Source organism: Bubalus bubalis, chromosome 6 (genome assembly GCF_019923935.1).
Source record: "Bubalus bubalis isolate 160015118507 breed Murrah chromosome 6, NDDB_SH_1, whole genome shotgun sequence".
In the NCBI taxonomy this organism is placed as follows: Eukaryota; Metazoa; Chordata; class Mammalia; order Artiodactyla; family Bovidae; genus Bubalus; species Bubalus bubalis.
In genome coordinates this window covers 99,270,349-99,292,058 of record NC_059162.1, presented here as the reverse complement: position 1 = coordinate 99,292,058, position 21,710 = coordinate 99,270,349, and the positions used below count along the sequence as shown (strand labels likewise).

At 53.3% G+C, this 21,710-nt stretch overlaps 2 protein-coding genes across 2 annotated transcripts; both read right to left on the bottom strand.

Annotated features, from left to right (window-relative positions):
- Positions 1–831: 831 nt before the first annotated feature.
- TMEM275 (transmembrane protein 275) lies at positions 832–14,016 on the bottom strand. Its single transcript, XM_025288808.3, has 3 exons — positions 13,563–14,016; positions 12,726–12,879; positions 832–2,583 (listed from the first exon to the last, which is right to left on the bottom strand). The coding sequence occupies exon 3, from the start codon at positions 2,493–2,495 to the stop codon at positions 1,962–1,964; it is 534 nt and encodes a 177-aa protein (XP_025144593.1). The 5' UTR covers positions 2,496–2,583; positions 12,726–12,879; positions 13,563–14,016; the 3' UTR covers positions 832–1,961.
- A 3,430-nt stretch (positions 14,017–17,446) lies between these two features.
- Positions 17,447–21,710, bottom strand: KNCN (kinocilin). The gene is made up of 3 exons (XM_006052523.3): positions 21,383–21,710; positions 19,507–19,581; positions 17,447–17,526 (listed from the first exon to the last, which is right to left on the bottom strand). The coding sequence occupies exons 1-3, from the start codon at positions 21,531–21,533 to the stop codon at positions 17,447–17,449; spliced, it is 306 nt and encodes a 101-aa protein (XP_006052585.1). The 5' UTR covers positions 21,534–21,710.

Genomic DNA, 21,710 nt, shown 5'->3' with positions numbered 1-21,710 from the left:
CAGGTGGAGTCTGAGGCTGCCAGTGGACCAGAAGAGACAGGCCTGGAGCTGGGGAGGTAGTCTTCTCACACACACACACACACACACACACACACACTTAGGTAGAAGGAAGTGCTCTGAGAAGGGTTATCAGTTCCAGGGATAGATGATTCAAAGGTTAGGGCCATCAGCCCACGCTAATGAACAGAGATGATCTGCTCAGCACCCACTGAGAGGGATTCTTCTCTCTTCTCTGGGTTTGTGGGAGGGGAGTCAGCAGGAGAGGCCGAGGCAGCAAGGAGGTCAGAGAAAGAGAGCAAAGCCCCAGAGCTGATGGGCAGTGCCTAGGTGGGGGCAGAAGAGCATCAGGCCCCAGTCTGGAAAGAGAAAGGGAAGCTGATGAGGCCGATGGTGGCGGGGCAGGGAGTCATGGCCAGCCAGAGATGGTGGGCCGCTGTGTGCCACGGTCACTGGGCACTGCTTGCCTGGATCCCTGCAGTGAGAGGGGCTGGCCCAGAGTTGCTGGGTCTTCCTCCCCGCCCCCAGCCCCCTTGTTTCTCTTGCAAGGCAGCCTGCATTCCTACGCCAGATGCTCTCACCCACCTAGACAGCTCAGATTCTGCAAGCCCAGCAGAGGCCATGAGAAAGGTGTAGGCTTTGCAAGACCTGGGAAGCCCTTCTTCCCTCACCATCTCTGCTGGGTGACCCAGCCCTCAACAACACCCCCTCCACACACACACACACACACACACACACACTCCCACACAGGTGTGATGTCAGACAGTGCCACCCAAAATACTCCCACGCTCCCCATTTCATCCACATAGCCAGGCCGTCTCACCCACAGTCACACTCATATATTCATCCAGCGCCCCCCCGCCCAATCTGACACTCTGCTTCCACAGTTGTTCACAGGCACACACAATCTCAGACAGTCTTTTGTTCACAGTCACACACTCCTGGGGCTCTCTTCTAGGTCTCCAAGAGGAGCTGGTGTTGAGATGATGAAGCACCAGGCACTGGCTGGGAGGACTGCAGACTCCAGGGTTCAGGATCAGAAGTCTTGCAGTCAGAACTTGACTCCAAAGGTGCTTTATTAAGGAGCAGAGCGAGGCATAGGGGGAATGCACAGTGAGGTTCGGGTGGAGACCAGGGTGGGAGGAGCCTCCTGACCACTCCTCCCTATCTCCCCCTGCACCCCCTGCTCTGTGTTTGTAGCTCAGCTCACTCAGGCTCCTCTTTCCATGGAATTCTCCGGGCAAAAATACTGGAGTGGGTAGCCAGTCCCTTCTCCAGGGAATCTTACCTACCCGAGGATGGAACCTGGGTCTCCTGCATTGCAGGGTTCTTTACCATCTGTGCCACCAGCAGAAAGGATGGGAATGTGCTCAACCCAGCTCTACCTTATGGATGATCTGGCTCAGATCAGATCCTCCCCGGCATTAATCCCAAACGGTCAGGTTGGGGTAGAGACAAGGAGGTCAGGGAGGAGCGGGAGGGAGCTCGCAGCCTTTCACAGCAGGCGGGCATAGGAGACCGCCCAGGCCGAGACGGGTCGTGTCTCCCAGCTTCCTCTCACCCCTCCAGGGCCTTGCTGAGTTAACCCCCTCAGAGTGGCTCTGTTCACAGTGCCCAAATGCCATGGGTGGCGGGTGGGAGGCGGGGAAGGTGCAGCAGCCCAGTTCGGGACGTCTGGGGAATGAGATCAACTAGAACCCAGCAGACCGCCCTCAAAGGGCCAAGGCATTGCTCCCTCCTTTGAGGGCTGTCAGTACCGGGCACCAGGCACCGTCATCACATTCCCCTCCCCACCGCGCACCCTGGAAGTTCCAGAGATGGGACAGAAGAGGCCACCTATGCCCAGCCCCGGACCCGTAAAAAAATTCCTTTTTCTTTTCTTTCTCCTCCTCCCTATTTTTTCTTCAATGGCACTGATGGGAGGGAACCGGGACAGGGGAAGTCAGGGCCGGGAACCCAGTTCACTAGGGGGCGACGCGCTCCCGGGGCAGGTCGAGCCGGACCCCGTCGTCGGCGCGTGGTGCGTAGACGGCAGCGGGCGCCGGGGCGTCCAGGGCGAAGGGGCCGGGGCCCGGGCTGGAGCGGCCGGACGACGCGTCCGAGGCGGCGGGGCTAAGCTGCACGGCCGTGGTGTCCTGCGCCGTGCGCTCGCTGCTCTCCATCTCCAGCGCCACGCGCCCGCCGCCGCCCTGTCCGGAACTCCCAGCCCCCGCCGAGCGCGAACGGGGCGCGCGGCCGCGGCGGCGGCTACACACACAGCAGGCCGCGAAGAAGCCGAGCGCCAGCACGAGCAGCGCCGGCCCCACGACGAGGGGCGCGTTGTGTCCGGGGAGGAAGGAGGCGAAGGCGCCCACCAGCGTCACGTTCACGCCCGCCAGCAGCAAGCACAGGCCGCAGGCGCACAACAGCGCCTGCGACGCCGGGCCGGGAAGCCGGTCCTGAGCGCGGCCCGCGGGCGCCCGGGCCGGAGGCCCCTGGCTCTTCTCTGGGGGCGGCATCGACCTGGGGACCCCGGGCACTCATTCAGCTTCCTCCTGCCGCCGGCCGCGGCCAGCCCACATGTCAGGGGCTCAGCTCACAGTCGTCCTGTGGGCAGAGAGCCACGGAGAGGTCAGCCGGGCATCTGGGCTTTCCACCCCACCCTCGGTTCTGTGGCTCCGTTCAGTGCCTGGGAGCGCAGAGGTCATGCCATCTTGGCTAGCCCCTGCCTCTGCCTCTGTGAGACTTTTTTTTTTTTTTTTTTTGCCGTACCTCGAGGGCATGCGGAGCTTCCCTGACCAGGGCTCGGGCCCCTTGCAGTGGAAGCCAGGAGTCTTAACCTCTGGAGTGCCAGGGAAGTTCCCGCCTCTGCCTCTGGGAAGCAACAGCTCACCCCACATGGGAAGAGTGGCTTCTCCACCACGTCCCTGGATTTCCTTGTGGCAGTTCTTGCTATCTTCCTCCCTCCCCACTCCCTCTTGTCCTCCAGACAGACAAAGACCCTCCACCTCTTCTCCTCCAGGAAGCCTTCTTGGGCTAATTAAGTGAGTGCTGTGCTTAGTCCCTCAGTTGTGTCCAACTCTTTGTGACCCCGTGGACTGTTGCCTACAGGCTCCCCTGTCCATGGGGATTCACCAGGCAAGAATACTGGAGTGGGTTGTCATGCCCTCCTCCAAGGGAATATTCCCAACCCAGGGAACGAACCCAGACCTCCTGCATAGTGGGTGGATTCTTTACTGTCTGAGCCACCAGGGAAACAATTAAATGAGTAAATAGCTATAAAGTGCTCAGCTCAGTGCCTAGGTGCTCATTACCTGATGATCATGATCAGTAGTCCTAATCAGACGGCAGGGGCAGCTCTTGGGATTTAGACAACTTCCTCCCCTGAGCAATAGAGGCCCTAGAAACCACCTGGTCTAGCCCCAGCTTGTCCAGAGGAGAAACTGAAGCTCATAGAGATCTATGGATTTACCCAATATCCAAGGCCAGGACCTCGTGACCTGCTGCCTGGCCAGTGAGTGACCTTGTGACAGTGAGGAGCTCCTGAGGTTCTAGATGGCAAGTGAGAAGGGACAGTCCTTACATGGGTTGGGCTGGAGCAGACCCAAGGCCCCAGGTCCTTCTAGACTGGACATTCTATTAGATACCAATCCTACCCCCATCAGTTCCCCAAGATTATACTGTTGAATCTAGACTTAAAAGCCCAATCACTGGGTACTAGGATCCCCTTCTAGAATTTTCTTGTTGTAACTGGTTGTGGGATCTATCATCGGATTCTAGAATTCTGGGAATGCATACAGAAGCATCAGAGTCTGGGGAATTTAAGACATCTATTTTGAGAATTCTGTTCTATAACATGGAATCACAGGTATTAAGGCCCTTGGAGGATGAGATCATTGCCATGGAGCTGTGCTAGAATTGTGAAAAGGTGTCAGAAAAGGGCTCTGAGTTGGAGTGGGAGGGGTGTAATCAGAACCATGCTCCACTGGGATGAGCTTGCAAGATGAGTAACAGAGCGTGACCTGGACACAGGGCCTCTCTGTGCTTCAGTGTTAACACCTATTGTTGTTGGTTAGTCGCTAAATCATGTCTGAATCTTTTGTGACCCCATGGACGATAGCCTGCCAGGCTTCTCTGTCCATGGGATTTTCCAGGCAAGAATACTGGAGTAAGTTGCCATTTCCTTCTCCAGGGGATCTTCCCGACCCAGGAATAGAACCTGTGTGTCCTGCATTGGCAGGTGGGTTCTTTACCGCTGATCCACCAGGGAAGCCCTGTGAGTGAAGTTGCTCAGTTGTGTCCAACTCTTTGCGACCCCGTGGACTGTAGCCTGCCAGGCTCCTCCGTCCATGGAATTTTCCAGGCAAGGATACTGGAGTGGGTTGCCACTTCCTTCTCCAGTTCACACCTGTAATTGGGTCTATTATAAGAACTTACCTGATGGGATGTGGTGATGATTAAATGCTTTAAGCTTAATCCGTGCTTAGAACAATGAAGAACATAGTGAGAATTCCATATTAGTCACGTTGTTGTAGTGGTGACTGATAGAGAAGGGGCTCTCAGGCCTCAGATCTGGGGGGTTGGTCATATTGAGTTTGGAATCAGAACAGTTTCCACCCTTCAGGTGGAAGGGCCTCAGGGACAGGCCCTGAATTGTCCTTCCTGAGTCCAAAGCCTATATTCAGTGGAGTTGGAGAGAATTTGATGACAGGGTGTGCAAAGGTGAGGCCAGTTTGCATTGTCACTCTGGACCCAGGTGGGAATCAGCTTGGCCCAAGCAGCTTAGAGGGCTTGGAGGCCATTTCCAGGTCTGCTCAACCTGGTGACTCCAGGGCACCCTCCCCTGGCCCATGCTGGGAAGTGGCACCAGGGAAAGTAGCAGCTTTCCTGGGACTCCAGCCAGAAGCTCCTGGCTGACACACTACACTGGCAGGAATTCAGAACCCCCAAAATCCTGGCAAAGAAAGTGTATGTTGACCCTTGAGGGCATCTACCAACCACAGATTCCTTGGGAAGCTCCCTGTTTGCACGAACCATCTGCTGTCTTTAATCTGCAGCTGTTGGTTCTGCCAGGCGGCAGTAGAAACCACTGAAGGGGTACAACAATTTACAGTTTGCAAAGCATTTTCACATCCACGACATCACTGAATGATACACTTGCTTGATACTTATTAACAGCCACATCTTACAAATGAGGAAATGGAGGCTCAGAGAGGGAAGTCGATTTGGGTCTAGTGGCTAGACTAAAAGGGAGATCAGAATCAGAGAACATGTGGTCTGGTTCACACAGTAGGTAATCTTGTTTCTTTCTTTTTTTTTTTTGACCTTGGGGTTGATGTGGAGGTAAATCCCCAAAGTTTCTTCCTGTTGCCCTCAGAGGGTGCTGTGAAATTCCCAAATTTCACCCCTTCTGCACCTCATCATTTTCTGACATTGTCCTTCCTGTGGGAAAGGCCTGTCTGAGGCTGATGCAGGGAGCCCCTGAGGGAGGGATGGAGTCTAGCCCTTCAGCTCGTCTCACAACAGACTCTTGAAAGCTGACATTGGACAAAGGTAGGGGAGCCTGGGTGGCTAGAGGGTCCAAGGCTCTTTTTTCTTTTACAGAGAAGACTCTTTATCTTTGGGTTTTGGCAGTTTTACTATGATGTGCCAAGGTGAGATTTTCTTTGTCTTTATCCTCTGTGGTCTTCCTGATGCTTCTACAGTCTGCCTTGATTTCTGCCCGTTTTGGAAAAATTTCAGCCATTATCTTTTCCTCTATTCTTTCTCGCCTCTCCTCTGGAACCCTAATTGTGTACATGTTCAACCTTTTGGCATTGTCCCACACGTCTCTTACACACTACTCTATATTTTCTAGTGTTCCGCCTCCCCCGCACCCCATTCTCTCTGGCTATTAATTCTACTCATCTGTCATCCAGTTCACTAATCCTGTCTTCACTTGCATCTTCTCTGCTGTAAAATCCATCTATTCAGTTCTTAATTTCAATTGTTATAACTTTGTAGTTCTAGAATTGCCACTTGATTCTATTTCATAAATTCCAGTATTCTACTAAAAAACTTCCTCTTATGTATTTTCTTGAACGTATTAAACTCTTTGAAGTCCGTGTCTGAAAACTCCAACATCTGGCTCTCTTGTTTCTATTGTCTGTTTTATCGCTCTTGGTTTTGGGTCATTAAGTCTTGTCTCCTGTAATGCTAGATAATTTTTTAATTAAATGCCCAACATTGTAGAGATAGCTTGAGCCCTGGATAATATTATCTCCTTTTAGAGAAGATTTACTTTTGCTTCTGACAGACAGCTGAAGAAGGGACAGGCCACCCTAACCCAATCTGTTATTGCATTGACTTCGAGCTATGGTTCAGTCTTCCTGAGTCTGGTCTATATCTGTTTAACCAGTATTCCTAGAAGATAGTCTTTTGGGCTCCCAATTAAAAACTGGAGGTGTTTAACAGGGCCTTTCACCTTTTTCAGCCCTAAATCCCAATTCTGACTTCCCAACTCCATGGTCACCATTGCCCCCTACAAACCGGAAAATGCCTTAAGGAAAAAAGTGAAATAAAATACTACTTCTCTTTTCTTCAAGATCTTGGCCCCTCAAGCCCTTACTTTACTTGGTGAAGCCCGAGGCCTTTACCAATTGCCTTGGTAGCTCTCCCATGCCTTTGAACAGATTTCTTAAATGTTTAATCCAGCCTTTTTAGTTATCCTCATTGAGTGAGTTGGTCTGATACAGGCTAGTCTTTCTTAGCCATAGAAAAGTCTAGATGAGAATCTGAAATTAGCATTTTTAAATTGCTGACTAAGTTAGTTGTGTTATGTTGAGCACTTTGTAATAACATGTAATTTAATTTTCACAGAATGTGATTAAGCATTATTGTCATATCCCCATTTTATATATGAGGATTTTAAGGTACAGAAAGATTCAAGTTTCCCAAGGCCAAGAGTATCAGTGGTGGTGCCAGGATTTGAAGACTGGTGTCCTGATCCCCAAGCACAAGTTCTCAACCCAGGACACTGCTAGGTTTGCTAAGTGCTTATTGAATGACTGAAGCACAGGGCACAGGCTTTGTAAATAAGCTCCTGTAATTAGCATGCCAGCAGCGACAGGGTGTGCTTTGTGTATCTCTTAAGGAAGGTAAACTCACTTTGCTCTTTCCTTGGCTTAGTACACTAAGTTCAGCTCAGTCACTCGGTCGTGTCCGACTCTTTGTGACTCCATGAACCGCAGCACTCCTGGCCTCCCTGTCCATCACCAACTCCCAGAGTCCACCCAAACCCATGTCCATTGAGTCGGTGATGCCATCCAACCATCTCATCCTCTGTCATCCCCTTCTCCTCCTGCCCTCAATCTTTCCCAGCATCAGGGTCTTTTCCAATGAGTCAGCTCTTCGCATCAGGTGGCCAAAGTATTGGAGTTTCAGCTTCAACATCAGTCCTTCCAATGAACACCCAGGACTGATCTCCTTTAAGATGGACTGGTTGGCTCTCCTTGCAGTCCAAGGGACTCTCAAGAGTCTTCTCCAACACCACAGTTCAAAAACATCAATTCTTCGGTGCTCAGCTTTCTTTATAGTCCAACTCTCACATCCATACATGACTACTGGAAAAACCACAGCCTTGACTAGACGGACCTTTGTTGGCAAACTAATGTCTCTGCTTTTTAACATGCTGTCTAGGTTGGTCATGACTTTCCTTCTAAGGAGTAAGCATCTTTTAATTTCATGGCTCAGTCCAACTAAAGCAAATACCTGCCCAAGAGCTAAGCTTCCAGGGGCTAATTGCCAAGAAGTGATTCTTATCTGCTCCTAGGAGGCAGCACTAACTCTGGAAGACAGACTACTCCCAGAGTCTCCACCCTAGGCAGAGAATAGGCTAAGGGCAGATGGGTGCTGGGCTGATTCCTGAAATTGCCTGTGCTGTGCTGTGCTTAGTTGCTCAGTCCTGTCCAACTCTTTGCGACCCTATGGACTGTAGCCCGCCAGGCTCCTCTGACCATGGGGATTCTCCAGGCAGGAATACTGGAGGGGGTTACCATGCCCTCCTCCAGGGGATCTTCTTCTCAACCAAGGATTGAACCCAGGTCTCCTGTATTGCAGGCGGATTCTTTACCATCTGAGCCACCAGGGAAGCCCCCTGAAGCTGCCTCCACCCTGGCTAATTGGGATCTAGGGCACACAGGGGCGGTGTTGCAGTTGTTCAGCTGTTGCAATTCCGTCTGCACTACCCTTTCTGTCTGGTGGACTGTAGCCCTCCAGGTGGGGCTGTTGGGTGCTGTTTTGCGGTGGGTGCTCTGGCTTGCTCTGCTGTGGGTGTCACTGGTGCTATCCACTAAATCGTTTTGGTACTCTCCCCTCTGAACACATGTTATGATTGCATTTCCTGGCCAATTTGTGATTTCCTGGCCAATGTGTGATTGTCACATTCATCACTTCTAGGATTGAGCTCAGTTGCTCAGTCGTGTCTGACTCTTTGTGGCCCCATGGATTATAGCCCAGTAGGCTCCTCTGTCCATGCTATTTTTTAGGCAAGAATACTGGAGTGGGTTACCATTCCCTTCTCTATGGAGTCTTTAAATTCAGAAGCAGGGTCCTCCGAGTTTGCACCATTGCTATCGCTTCAAATATCCCTTCAAACTCTGTTTCATCCTGAGTCCAGTCCTCAACCCCATTGCCTGAGCAGGAGGGAAGGTCATTGCTCTGAATCTTGAATTTTAGTGAGCACCCAAGCTGCTGAACCTGTAGAAATCATCTTGTTCAATTCCATCATCAGTGGTGATACTGAAATTTGGAGTGAGGAAGGTCATGGAGGGAGCCTGTGGCCAAGCCAGACCCGACCCTGGCCTTTTCCCACAAAGTCAGGGCTCTGACCCCTGCTGTTTGCTGTGCCTGACTGACCCTGGTTAGGCAGCCAGACTGCCCCCTGCCTCACCTCAGCCTGGGAGACCATGTGGACTCTATTTGGGAGTCCAGGCCATAAACTCTATTTGGGGCAGAGGCAGACACGAGGGACTGTGTCTCAGATGACCAGGGTTCTTGACTTTGGTCTGCTGGGGCAACGCGGGCGGGCCAGGGCCCCTCTCTGGGCCTCTGCTGTCTGAATGTAAAGGGAAAGGTTGAACTGGGTGATTGTCTCTGAATCCGTCCTCCTGCTGCTAGTGGTTTGTGAGGGTGGGCATGAAACCTCTTCAGAAATTACTGCCAATATATTAAAAGATCTCAAAAAATGGTATATCCATCTGAAATATGGCTATTCTTTGCTTTGGGATGTGATTAAGTCATTGCCGCTACCCTGCCCTGCAGAAGCAACCTGCTGCTTGACTGCTTGATTCGGGGGTGGGGATGGGGGGGTTCTGATTTTGGGGGAGGGGCACTCACATTGAATAGCGACTCTGTGCTAAGCCCTTTCCCAGCACTAACATGTTTAATCGTTACTATGACCCTGTGAGGCTTCCCTGGTGGCTCAGATGGTAAAGAATCAGCCCGAAATACAGGGTTCAAGCCCTGAGTTGGGAAGAACCCCTGGAGAAGGGAATGGCAGCCCACTCCAGTATTTTATCCTGGAGAATTCCATGGACAGAGGAGCCTGGTGGGCCACAGTCCATGGGGTCACTAAGAGTTGGACATGACTGAGCGACTGAGCGACTAAGTGACTAACACTACCATGACCCTATGAGCTGTTGCAGTCCTGAACCCAGTTCACCCAGTGAGAAACTGAGGCTGGGAGAGGAGAAGAACATGGTTTACTCAGCTGTAACAGGTAAAACTGGGATTTGAACCCAGCTCTGTCAGATTGAAAGTCATGTTGTTTTGCTATAGCAGACTTTCTGCTTACTGGAAGGTACAGAGGTGTTGGATTATTTTAAAAATTAGCAATCGATTATTACTATCCAGCCAACAAGCTTGGTGCCCAAGGAGGGTAGTCCTCTGTTACGTGGATGCAGAGCTCCTAGGGTTGGGGGCTCTGCCTGAAACCCCTTCAGGTCGGCCTCCCCCACCCAGTCCCTGAATCTGGGATGTCTGTGTTGTTCTAGAGCAGCTGCTTAACTGGGGGCAGCTGCCAGGTCTCCTGGTTCCAGATTCCTGCTGCAAGGGCCCCAGAGCTTCCGGGCGAGGGTGAGGGGGCTGGGGCTTTGGTCGAAGCATCAGGCACTGGACTATGCCCGCTGTCCTCCATGTGAAACCAAGTGCCTCATTTGCTCAGTCTGAACCCCTCACTGTGAACCCTTCTATTTCCCTGAGCTTTGGCCCTTCTGTTCCCCTTCAATCCCAGAAAGTCTGGGCCAGCCCCCTCCCCTGGCCTCCCCATTGTCCCCCTCCATCCCACCTCCATCCTCAGGGAACCTCCCACATCACCATTACTCATTGCCGGCTTATTCACTACCCTGGAAACTCTCATCTTCTGCCAACTGAAGTCTGCCTCCTGGGAGCCCCCAGAGCTGTCACCACCCGCTCCCTAGCCAATCCTAGAGCTCCCCTACACCCTGTCCAGGCAATAGACTCATGTGTGCGTGGACACACACACACACACACAGGCTCACACTGATTCTCTGGAAACAAGAGAACAGAGAGAATGAAGTCTGGAGGTGTGGTTTCCCAGCTCCTATGTCAGACACCTGCAGCCTTGATCCTCATCCCTGAGTGCTTGTGCACGCATATACACACATACATCACATGTGTACACTCAGTGGCTGGATACACCCAGAAACACACACAGAGGTGCATTACACACTGAGAGCTGAAGACACAGGCCAACACATAGCCAGCCAGCCAGCCAATCTCTGTTGCCTGCCTATCTGGTGAGAGGAAGCTGCTGCCCAGCAGAAGCACCCTGGAGACCTGTCTGCCTGGAAGCAGGGAGATGGACGGCAGACTGTCTGCAGAGGACTGCCCTTCCTGCCCACCTCCTTCCAAGGCTTTGGGATGTACGCTTGCTCCTCCAGTGCAAATCCCCTGAGGGGCTTTGGCAACCTTTGCACAACTGCCTCACCCTGCACCCTCCTAGTGCCTTGGCTCCTCCTCTCCAATTCCCAATTCCTCCCTTCCACCCCACGTACCCTTCCCTTCATCACCTTTGTCATCTTCCTGAAACCCTTTCACCTCTGAGAAACCCAGCCATCCCACTCTTGACTAAACTGTTGCTACCACTATAGAAACACCTGTACAGCGCTGCCATGTGCCAAACACTGGTTTAAGTCTTTTATATCGTTGTTGTTGTTCAGTTGCCCAGTCATGTCCAGTTCTTTGCAGCCCCGTGGACTGCAGCATGCCAGGCCTTTTATATCATTAACTCATTTAAGCCCTGTGACAACCCTATAGATAGATGCTATTGCCATCTTCAGCTTTGGATGGGGACAAAGAGGCTCAGAGAGGTTGAGTCACTTGCCCAAGGTCACAGACATGGTGATAATAAGTGGCAGTTTTGGGACTCAAACCTAGGCTGTGTGGGGCTTCCCTGGTGGCTCAGTGGTAAAGAATCTGCTTGCCACTGCAGGAGACACAGGTTTGAGCCCTGATCCAGGAAGATCCCACATGCCAATCAAGCCCATGCACCACAGCTATTGAGCTCCAGAGCCACACCAAAACTACTGAAGCCCTGTGTTCTGCGACAAGAGAGGCTGCCACAACAAGAAGTCTGCACGCTGCACCTAGAGAAAGCCTGCGCAGCAAGGACAACCCAGCACAGCCAGAAATAATAAATAAAATTATATTAAAAAAATCTTAGGCTGTGTGTTTTCTATACCTGTGCTCCTCACCATGACTGCACAGCCTCCAGCTGTAACTGTGCTCTGATCTAAGGCCATCCTGGAACTCTGCTTTTTCTCCATGAGCCTCTTGTCTCTGCTTCTCTATGCATCCACCCGAGAACCCACATTGCCTCACTTTGCTTAATCTCTTGCAGTTTACCGTGTCTTGCAACTTGTTCCTTTGTCCTTCTGTCAAAGCTGCCAGAGATGCCTCAACTCTGCATGGGTCCAGCTTTCTGCCTCCTCCACATTTGTGCCCAAACTGCGAAGCTTTGTAGGTGAAAAGAAGATCAGCTCCTAGGTGGCAGGGCCTTTGTGCATCCCTGTCTTTGGTTTGACTCTGGCAGCCCTCAAGGCTCCCAGGGATGACATCCCCCATCACCCCCTCACCACACCTGCGTCTCCTCCTGGAGGCACTCAAGCCTCTTCCTCTTGAAACCAAACAAAGCCCCCATCTCCCCCACATCTGCCTCCATTTAACCTCGCCCACCCCCTTCTTGGGAGCGCTGGCTACACCCCTACTTTACCTCCTTCTCAAAGATCAATCCACTCCCATATGGCTTCTGCGCCACCACACTTGACTGCTGGCTCCAAGGCCACCAGCTGCCTCCTCGTTGCTGAATCCAGTGAAGATTGTTCGTGACCTCTCCACAGCTCTGGACCTGCTGGACCCTCCTCCCTGGAAACATTCTCCTCCTCTTGGAAACAGGCCTCTTAAACTTCATACTCTCCCACAAAGCCCAGACTGACAGCCAGAGACCCAGCTTCATTCTTGCTCCTCCTCCCCTGGATTGTCCTCCACACATTTCCCCTCTTGTCCGACACCAGCCCTGTAGGCGCTTCCCTCCAGGGGTCTCTAGAGCCCATCTCTTCCTCTCTAGTCTCACTGCTACCCCACGAAGCTCTCCTCCCCTCCCCCTCCCGAGGGAACCCCTCCTGGGCTTTCCCAGCCCTGGCTCCCTCTAGGCCACCCTCTCGATTTTGATGGAGTGGAGCTGAACTCACCAGGTGTGGCTGGGTGACCATGCTGCTCCTGCTGCTTTACCTGGCTGACTCCAGTTCAGAGCGCAGCTGGGACGTCACTTCCTCCAGGAAGACTTCCTTTGCCTCGGTGATGGGGAACTACTGTGTCCAGGTCTGCATTCCCCCACTGGTCTACCTTGAGGATCAGAGTTATATCCTCCTTCTTCACTGCCACATCCCCCTGGTCTCCCCAGGTGCCCAGGGAATGTTGGTTAAACAAATGGTTAAGGTCAGAGGGACCACTGTCACCTGCCTTTATCTGTCTCCTGATTTGGAGGTTGCTCTGTGCCCACTTCTCTCTGATTCCCTCCTTACTTTCTTGGGAGGGTGCGGTGTGCAGGTGGGTGGGGACTGGAGGTGGATTCTAGGGCAGTTTCTTACTGAGTTAAAGAGTAGGAGGGGTTAGGGCAGAGCAGAGGGGCCCAAGGCAGCCTCTCCATGCTGTGCGTCCCCCTTCTCCTGTTTACCCTCTCTGTTGTTCTCATCTCTTTCCAGAGGACTGTGCTCAAGGTACAGGTCCTTGCCGTCTTGTCTGCTGCTACTCAGTTCCTCTGGGGTTTAGGACTGGCTGGAATACCCCCTCTAGTTCTAAAGCTACCCTCCTCATCTTCTCCCCTCTCCTGCCCTCCTCTTGCCTTCTCTCCAGCCTCCCCCAACACCTGTAGCTTGCACTTGCCTGAGCCAGTTCAATGAACACTTCTTGGTTTGTTTTGCCTGGGGCCCTTCAAGGGAGGAAGGATCCCTAGAGAGCAGGGCAGCCAAGGGGCGCCCACTTGATGGGGCTGGATAGGGCAGTGGCCGCTGGTCCCCCTCACTCACCTGGTTGACTGCTTGCAGATCCCGGGCTTAGCGGGTGGGCGGGGGAAGGAGGGCGCCAGGGAGCAGCCCCCAGGGACTGGGAGGGGCCAGTGGCAGGCTGCGGGCTGCGCAGGTTCTGAGCGTCCCTCTCAGCGTCGTGGCGGCTCCTCTGCTCCCTTTGAGCCCCCACGGATCATCGTGCGCACCGTCTCCTCTCCTCTCTGGCTCCAGCTCCGCGCCGCCCTTCTCCCTTCCCCGTTTCTAGGTTTCACGCTTTTCAAGCGCCTGGCAGTGAACTCCCAGCCGCCCACACGCTCTCCAGTCTGGACTTCTGGAGTCGGAGTCCGGGATGGATACCTTGCCATTCACTCTGGAGTGAGAGGTGTAGCTGGCATTGGCTCTGTCTTCAGTCTGCGGAAGATTCCCCACCCTGGGCGGGGGAGGGGGATGGAACTGTGGGAGCAGGAAGATTTTTCCAGACATGAGTCTTCTTTTCAGCACACTTTCTCCAATCACCCTCCACCAATCCTGCACCGTAGAAAGAGCTGTGGTCGTGAGCCCCTTATAGAGCTCCTGGTGGGATTTGTAAGGGTTTCTTAGAGGGTGGAGGAGGGAGTGGGAGGAGGGAGTGCTGGGCACCAGCGCCTCCAGGCTGGACTGTGTTGGAAAGGACTGTGGGAGTCTGAGGTGCTGATTTTCCAGGATCTGGGGAGTTCAGCTGGAGGAGCATCTCCAACCCCCTCTTCATTCATTCACTTATCCATTCATAAATCCGCCCTGTTGTGAATCACATGCCAGGCAACCTTCCTCCTGATAGTGGTCTGGGAGGGGCCACTACCCTTCCATATGTGGATGAAGAAACTGTGGCTCCAGGTTTCAGTCTCTGGTTCACCTCCTCTGCCCCTCACCTGGTGAGGGGTTGCACAGAACCAGGACATGAGTCTTATCACAGGCACAGACTCCAGTCCTCAGGGTTGACCCAATGGGGATGTGACTTCCAAGGGGCTGCCTGGACCCAGCACCCCCCACCTTTGGTATATTCTCAGCACTCAGTCCAAGACTGGCCAGCACAGCCACAGCTGAGGTGAGTGAGGCTACTGGACAGAACTAATTTCATTTATTGAATAGACTGCTGAAAGAGCTGGGTCCAAAGACCTCTCTCTGTCCCCTCACTCCCATGCTGAATGGAGGGTTCTGGATCTGTTCAGAGGGGAAGGGGCGCTTTCCCATCACACTGCCCACCACACCATCCCTGCCTGCTAGGCCCAACCTCACCTCCTTCCAAAGCATGCATGGGGAGAAGGCAGTGACTCCATGTGGCCACTCGTGACCAGGTTGAGGAGGTGGGGGAGGTCAGGGGTGGGGGGTTGTCAGTTGGGAAGGAGGTATGCAGACACTCACCTGGACTGGGGGGAAGGGAGGACTCAGGAAGCCCGGGGCAGGGAAAGAGAAGAAACAGGCCCAGGCCTGGAGAACTCCCAGAGCTTCAAGAGTCCTTTGAGCCCCCACACAGTTCTTCCTCAATGGACGTAGCTCTAGCCTTTTCATGTGTTCATTTCTTAATTTATTGCACTCTGATCCCCAGCACTGCTCTGTATCTGGCCCTGTCAGGCATCTGGGATACCATAGGCCAGCCTGGGGGAGATCATGTCTGGGAAGGGTTGATGGTGGGCGAGGTGGGGACCACAATCCCCATGGCTCAGGATCCCCCTTCCCCACTTCTATCCCATCCACCCCTGGGCATCTCTTTGGGGCGTTGCTGGTGAAGACTGAAGATGGACCGGAGGAAGGGTTTCCTTATTGATCAAAGAAACCAGATCTGAATTATTGTTCATGATGATGATGTTGAGGGGAAGGAGAAGGGGCATGGGGCAGGCAGGAGGGACGTGAAAAGGAGGGAAATGGAAGGAGGGGAATGTTGACTTCCCTTGGGCTGGAGGAACCAAACACTCCCCAGCCCACCAGCATTTGGGCAACTGATTCTATCCATGGAGCTCTATCCCACTGTGGTCAGGGCATTGGTCCCTGGGGCCTGTGCAGAGGGCAGCAGAGGGTAGAGCTTTCGGAGGTAGAGAGAAGGATCCTGAATGCGAGGTCTGGCTCCACAATCTCTCACTGTGGGACTTGATTCTTTTTCCTGCAGAGCCTCAACTTTCCCATCTGTACAATTGGATGGTCTCTGCTACTTTTGGTGTAATTTTCCAACATCCACTGGGAACTTTCCATGTGTCTGGCTGTCAGCTCCCTACTTTAATGAAGGGGGGAAATAGAGGCCACTCAGAGTGCTGTGGGCTGTGATGGAGCACAGAGAATCAGGGGAGGCTTCCAAGAGGAGGCGTCATTTGCAGTGATCCTTGGAGAATGAGACTCTTCATACCTTGTCTTCGGCTCACCAACCAGTACAGGAGCCACATGGAGCAGAAGTCTGCTCAGAGGTCACTTTGAGGGCACAGGCGTGTGAGGAGCAGTGGGGAGGGAGGAGCAATGTTTTCTGCACAGTCACGTACTGGTCAGGTCTGCGGCCCCAAACCCTGTGAATACGTGGAGCCTGAAGTGGCTTTCCAGGGATAGCCTAGGGAATTGTTTCTCCATCAAACTGAAGCCATTTAACATTTACAGAGAAGGCCATGGCATCCCACTCCAGTACTCTTGCCTGGAAACTCCCATGGGCGGAGGAGCCTGGAGGGCTCCATGGGGTCAGTCCATGGGGTCGCAAGGAGTCGACACAACTGAGCGACTTCACTTTCACTTTTCACTTTCATGCATTGGAGAAGGAAATGGCAACCCACTTCAGTGTTCTTGCCTGGAGAATCCCAGGGACGGGGGAGCCTGGTGGGCTGCCGTCTCTGGGGTCGCACAGAGTCGGACACGACTGAAGCAACTTAGCAGCAGAAGCAGCAGCGACATTTATCGAGCATTTACTGTCTACGCTTATGCTAACTGGAAAAGGGCAATAGGCAGTAGGTTTAAACAAAATTAGTAATTGTTTTGTGAAAAAGGAGATTTCAACCTGTCTGGAGAGTGTTGAGAGAGGGAGACGGGCTGGTGGAAGAGGACGTGGAGGGCATTGTGGTTGAGGGACACTTGGAAGGGGGCCTTCAGAGGTGGAGGTTTGATAGGCAGAGAGGCACGAGTAGGGGGCATCCAGAACACGGGCCAGGGCTTCGCAGCGCCAGGGCTTGGAAGCTCGGATGCATTTAGGTTGCTCAGGAGCAGTGAGAGGGTAGGGAGGAGAGGAAGGCTTGGAGGTCTTATCTGCAGTCTGATCTTGAAAAGCCTTAAACAGTGGAGTCAGACCCCAGGAGTCTCAGCACAGGGGTCAGCTCAGGAGCCGCCTCCTCCTAAAAGCCTCCCGGCCTTGCCTCCTGGGCTCCTGTCAAGGCAGTGGCCATTTCGTTTTTCCAAGCTCTGCCCCTTGTCTGGTTCACTGCTGCTCGGGGCCTGTCCCTGAGGAGTGGTTCAGAGCTTCTGATATTCAGAAGAGTCTGGTCCGGCCCCTCCATCCAGCCAGTGAATTCTTGAGGCCCAGGGCCAGGCCTTCGGGGCTGAGGGCTCAAAGCCCGGCTGTGGTTCCTGAGGGCTTGTAGCTCACTTCCCTGGCCAGGCTGGAGCAAGGGACTGGGGCATCACTGGGCCCCACATTCTAGAGACGCCAGTCAGGAGATCAGAAAGGGAAGAAAGCTGAGCTGCCGTCCAGAGAGAAGATCCAGGTCAAGAGCCTTCTGAAACTAGAGACACCTTGGTCCCAGCCCCGCCCATCACAGGAATCCATTTCCAATGGCTTTTGCGGATGCAGGTCTGGCGTCTCCAGAAGCTCTTCTCAGGTTCGGATCCAGGCAGGCTCTGAGACTGGGGGAGCAGGGGGAAGAGAGTGCAGGGCAGGGGGCAACCCCTCAGCCCCTGCCTCAGCCCTCCCCAGTCCCCCGGCCCCCAGCCTTCAGCTTCTCCAGGGTTCTGCTCACGGTGGACAGGCTGCTACGGGCTCCTGTGGGAGAGACCAGGACAGAGTGGCTGAGTGGACAGATTCTGGGTCAGAACCTCCCAGAGGGACCTGGGGTCAGAGAGGATAGAATGGGGAGGGAGGGAGTCTTGGGGGGGCAGCCTGGTTTAAAGAGACATGGATGGTCAGAGTAGCCCTTCAACAGGACAGCAACATAGTGTGGGAGTTAGAGGCAGGACTGGGGGCTGACGGCCTGGTTTCTGGCCCCACCACTTCCCGGTTGAGTCTCATAACCTCCCTGGGCCTCAGTCAGTTCAGTTCAGTCGCTCAGTCATGTCAGACTCTTTGCGACCCCATGGACTGCAGCACACCAGGCTTCCCTGTCCATCACCAACTCCTGGAGCTTGCTCAAACTCATGGCCATCGAGTCAGTGATGCCATCCAGCCATCTCATCCTCTGTTGTCCCCTTCTCCTCCTGCCTTCAATCTTTCCCAGCATCAGGGTCTTTTCCAATGAGTCAGTTCTTTGCATCAGGTGGCCAAAGGATTAGAGTTTCAGCTTCAACATCAGTCCTTCCAATATTCAGGACTGAATATTCAGGACTGATTTCCTTTAGGATGGACTGGTTTGATCTTCTTGCAGTCCAAGGGACTCTCAAGAGTTTTCTCCAAAACCACAGTTCAAAAGTATCAATTCTTCGGCACTCAGCTTTCTTTATAGTTCAGCTCTCACATCCATACATGACTACTGGAAAAACCATAGCTTTGACTAGATGGACCTTTGTCAGCAAAGTAATGTCTTTGGCTTTTTAATATGCTGTCTAGGTTGGTCATAACTTTTCTTCCAAGGAGTAAGCGTCTTTTAATTTCATGGCTGCAGTCACCATCTGCAGTGATTTTGGAGGCCCCCAAAATAAAGTCTCTCACTATTTCCATTGTTTTCCAATCTATTTGCCATGAAGTGATGGGACTGAGTGCCATGATCTTAGTTTTTTGAATGTTGAGTTTTAAGCCAACTTTTTCACTCTCCTCTTTCACTTTCATCAAGAGGCTCTTTAGTTCTTCTTCACTTTCTGCCATAAGGGTGGTGTCATCTGCATATCTGAGGTATTGATATTTCTCCCAGCAATCTTGATTCCAGTTTGTGCTTCATTCAGCCCAGCATTTCTCATGATGTACTCTGCATAGAAGTTAAACAAGCAGAGTGACAATATACAGCCTTGATGTACTCCTTTCACAATTTGGAACCAGTCTGTTGTTCCATGTCCAGTTCTAACTGTTGCTTCTTGACCTGCATACAGATATCTCAGGAGGCAGGTAAGGTGGTCTGGTATTTCCATTTCTTTAAGAGTTTTCCACAGTTTGTTATGATCCACACAGTCAAAGTCTTTGGCATAGTCAATAAAACAGAAGTAAATGTTTTTGTGGAACTTTCTTGCTTTTTCAATGGTCCAACAGATGTTGGCAATTTGGGCCTCAGTTGCCCCATTGTATAAAGTGGGGCTAATTATAGGACCTGCCTCATATGGCTGTTCTGAGAATGAAGCAAATCAACATATGGAAAGTGCCTGGAACAGTGTCTGGGATGGAACCTTTTGCTGAGTGCTCAGCATCCTACCGTGGGCGGCAGACACTGGGGGCGGGGGCACCTTTGAGAAACTCTTGCCCTGGAATTTTCCAGTGTGGTGGGATGGAGGAGGAAGGAGATGCCCAGTTTCGGGTACCAGCTCTGAGAGTTGGATTCCACTATGGGAGAGGAGAGTGAGAAGATGACCGGATATTGGGCTGGGGGAGGGAGGGTGGCGTGGTGCTGTACTGGGCCTGACAGAGAAATCTTGGGGACCAGAGGGGCTGAACTCGCTGGGAGCAAGAAGCATCTTGACTAAGCTTGTGGAAGAACTATGCAACACTTCTGCCTCCCTGTGATTGGAGAAGCCCTCTTTGCACTTCCATCATGGTGGCTTCTCTGGGCTGTGTATCCAGAGGGGAAGGTGGAAGGTAGACTCTGGAATTTCTGGAACTTACCCTCTTTATTTCCATTGGTGCTGGATCTTCCCTCCCCATGGTCAGCCCCTGGCTGGGGGTGGATTCTCAGGCTCCCTGTAGGATGAGAGCACCCCAAGCCCTGTGGTTACTAAGCCATTCTCAAATCAAGTCCAGCTACAGGAAGGGAAGTCCTTCCGGTTGTCTACTCCCCATCCTGGCTGCTGTCTTTGCTCCACTACTTCCTTTACATCTCCCACATGATCTGCGCAGATTTGGGGAGGGGAACAAAGGTGGAAGAAATGGGCCCTTGAAGGAGAAGACAGCAGATACTTAAGGAGGTGGGGGGTCTTAGGGAGAACTGGGGATGAATGTGTAGGGCTGACGAAGATGGGAGCACCTATGTGGGGAGCTGAATGAGGTGAGGAGCTATCCAGGGTCCTGAGGTCTCAAGGGAGCTAGAGGGTCTTCATGGAAGCTCAGGGATGAAGTAGGGTTATCTGGAGATCTCGGAGGCTTTGGGGAAGAAGAAGAACTTATCAGGGGAGATGGGGGTTCCAGGTGTTCTGAGCCGGTTCAGGGACTTAGTGGAAGGCTGGAGTCTGTGTGCAGTCACAACAATGCCTACACCACACACACACACACACACACAGCATCTCTAACACACGCAGCCAGTACAGTCACACATGTGGGCTTGGCTGCACTGCACAGTGGGCTGCAGACTTACACACAGAGGGTCTCACGCAGTTCTTGGCGGAGGTGGGGATGGGGGAGAGGACTCACCTATCGTGGGCAGGATGTGGTCCAGGTTGAACCGAGACTTCAGGAAAGGGTAGGCCAAGATGAGGAGCCCTAAGAAGAGAGACATGGAAGGGTTCCATGGTGAGGAGGGAGCCTGTTTAGGGCAAGCTGTATGAAGCTGGGGCTGGGCTATGGGTGTGCATGGGAGCAGCATGAGTGAGCAGGGTTGGGACTGTGGGTGTGTGAATGTAGCCTGTGAGTGTGTGCGCCAGTGGGGGGCATTCCCCAACATCCAGCCCCAGGAGGGGGTGGGGAGCAGCGCCTTTGGGGGAAGGGGCTACTGGCTGTGAAGGCCCAGGCTCCTGGCTCCACCCTGCCCGGGCGATGGCAGGTTGGTTTCTTCCTTCCTCTGCAGCTGGAAATGGGCCCATTGGCACCCCCCAGCTCTGGTTCCCCACCCTCCCCTAGGGCTCCCAAGGGCAGGACTGGAGGCTCCTCAGTGAGCTGGGGAGGGGGTCGTGGAAGAATGGGTCCTGCTCTGTCACTCCCAAGGTTTTGGCCCCTGGCCTGAATTCACAGGTGCAGATGCCAGAGCCCACTGACCTGGTGCTTCTGGTTCTGCCCATGCCCCGGATGGTGGAGGGGATGTGGGATTTACCTAGCACCACTGTGGGGATATCAGTGGGCCTGGCTCGGACAGACAGACAGATGCCTGGATAGACAGATCTGCTATGGCAACATTCCAGGAAAGAAAAGGAAACCCTTTGTCTGAGCTGGATCCTGTCAGGGCTCAAGGGGGGTCCCACAGAGACCTCTGTCCTTCTCTACCCACCCCCCACCAACTCATCCGGAACAAGCTTATGAGTCCTAACACTAACTCAAGAGCCCAGGGCTTGGGACTGGGGAACCGGAGCAGGAGTGGCCCGAGAGCAGTGTTCACCAGCTCCTGCTCCACGCCTCCTCACCCCTGCAGTGTGCTGTGGGAATCTCACCCCAGCCTCCCTCTCCCTCCCTGTACCCCTGATGGCTGCCTTGCTCACACCTCCAACTTCTATCCTCCCCAACTGATTCCTGATGACCCAGCTCTTCCCTCCATTTCTTGTTCACCTGGCTGTGGTCCCCTCACCCACCCCCCACCCCCGCCCCAGCTCCCTCTCTGAGCCCAGCACCTTCTCACCCAGACCAGCAGCGCCAATAAAGATCCCGCCCACGGCAGCTGCAGCTTTGGAGATGGAGACGCCGATGATGATGCTGCCAGCCACGAGGCCGAGGGCCACACAGGCCAGCTGCAGGCAGCGGAAGTCTCTGCTGCTGATGGGGATGTCCATGCAGGCCTACCCAGGGCACTGCCTCCACCAGCCGAGCCTGTCCCCGAAACAGCTCTGGAGGTCTCGGTCCTCTTGGATGTCTCCTTGCTGGAGCTTCACTTGCAGGAAGAGAGTCTCTGGGCAGTAAGATTCTGGGCTGCTAACGTTTGGGTTTATCTGCAACCCTATCCCACCACA

Bases quoted from the DNA above. Each gene is read 5' to 3' on its own strand.
- TMEM275 (XM_025288808.3), bottom strand. From the start codon at position 2,495: ATGCCGCCCCCAGAGAAGAGCCAGGGGCCTCCGGCCCGGGCGCCCGCG.
- KNCN (XM_006052523.3), bottom strand. From the start codon at position 21,533: ATGGACATCCCCATCAGCAGCAGAGACTTCCGCTGCCTGCAGCTGGCC. The intron at 19,582-21,382 runs GTGAGAAGGTGC...CTCATCCTACAG, and splicing joins TATTGGCGCTGCTGGTCTGG to GGAGCCTGAGAATCCACCCC. The intron at 17,527-19,506 runs GTAAGTTCCAGA...TCTCTCCCACAG, and splicing joins CACCAATGGAAATAAAGAGG to GAGCCCGTAGCAGCCTGTCC.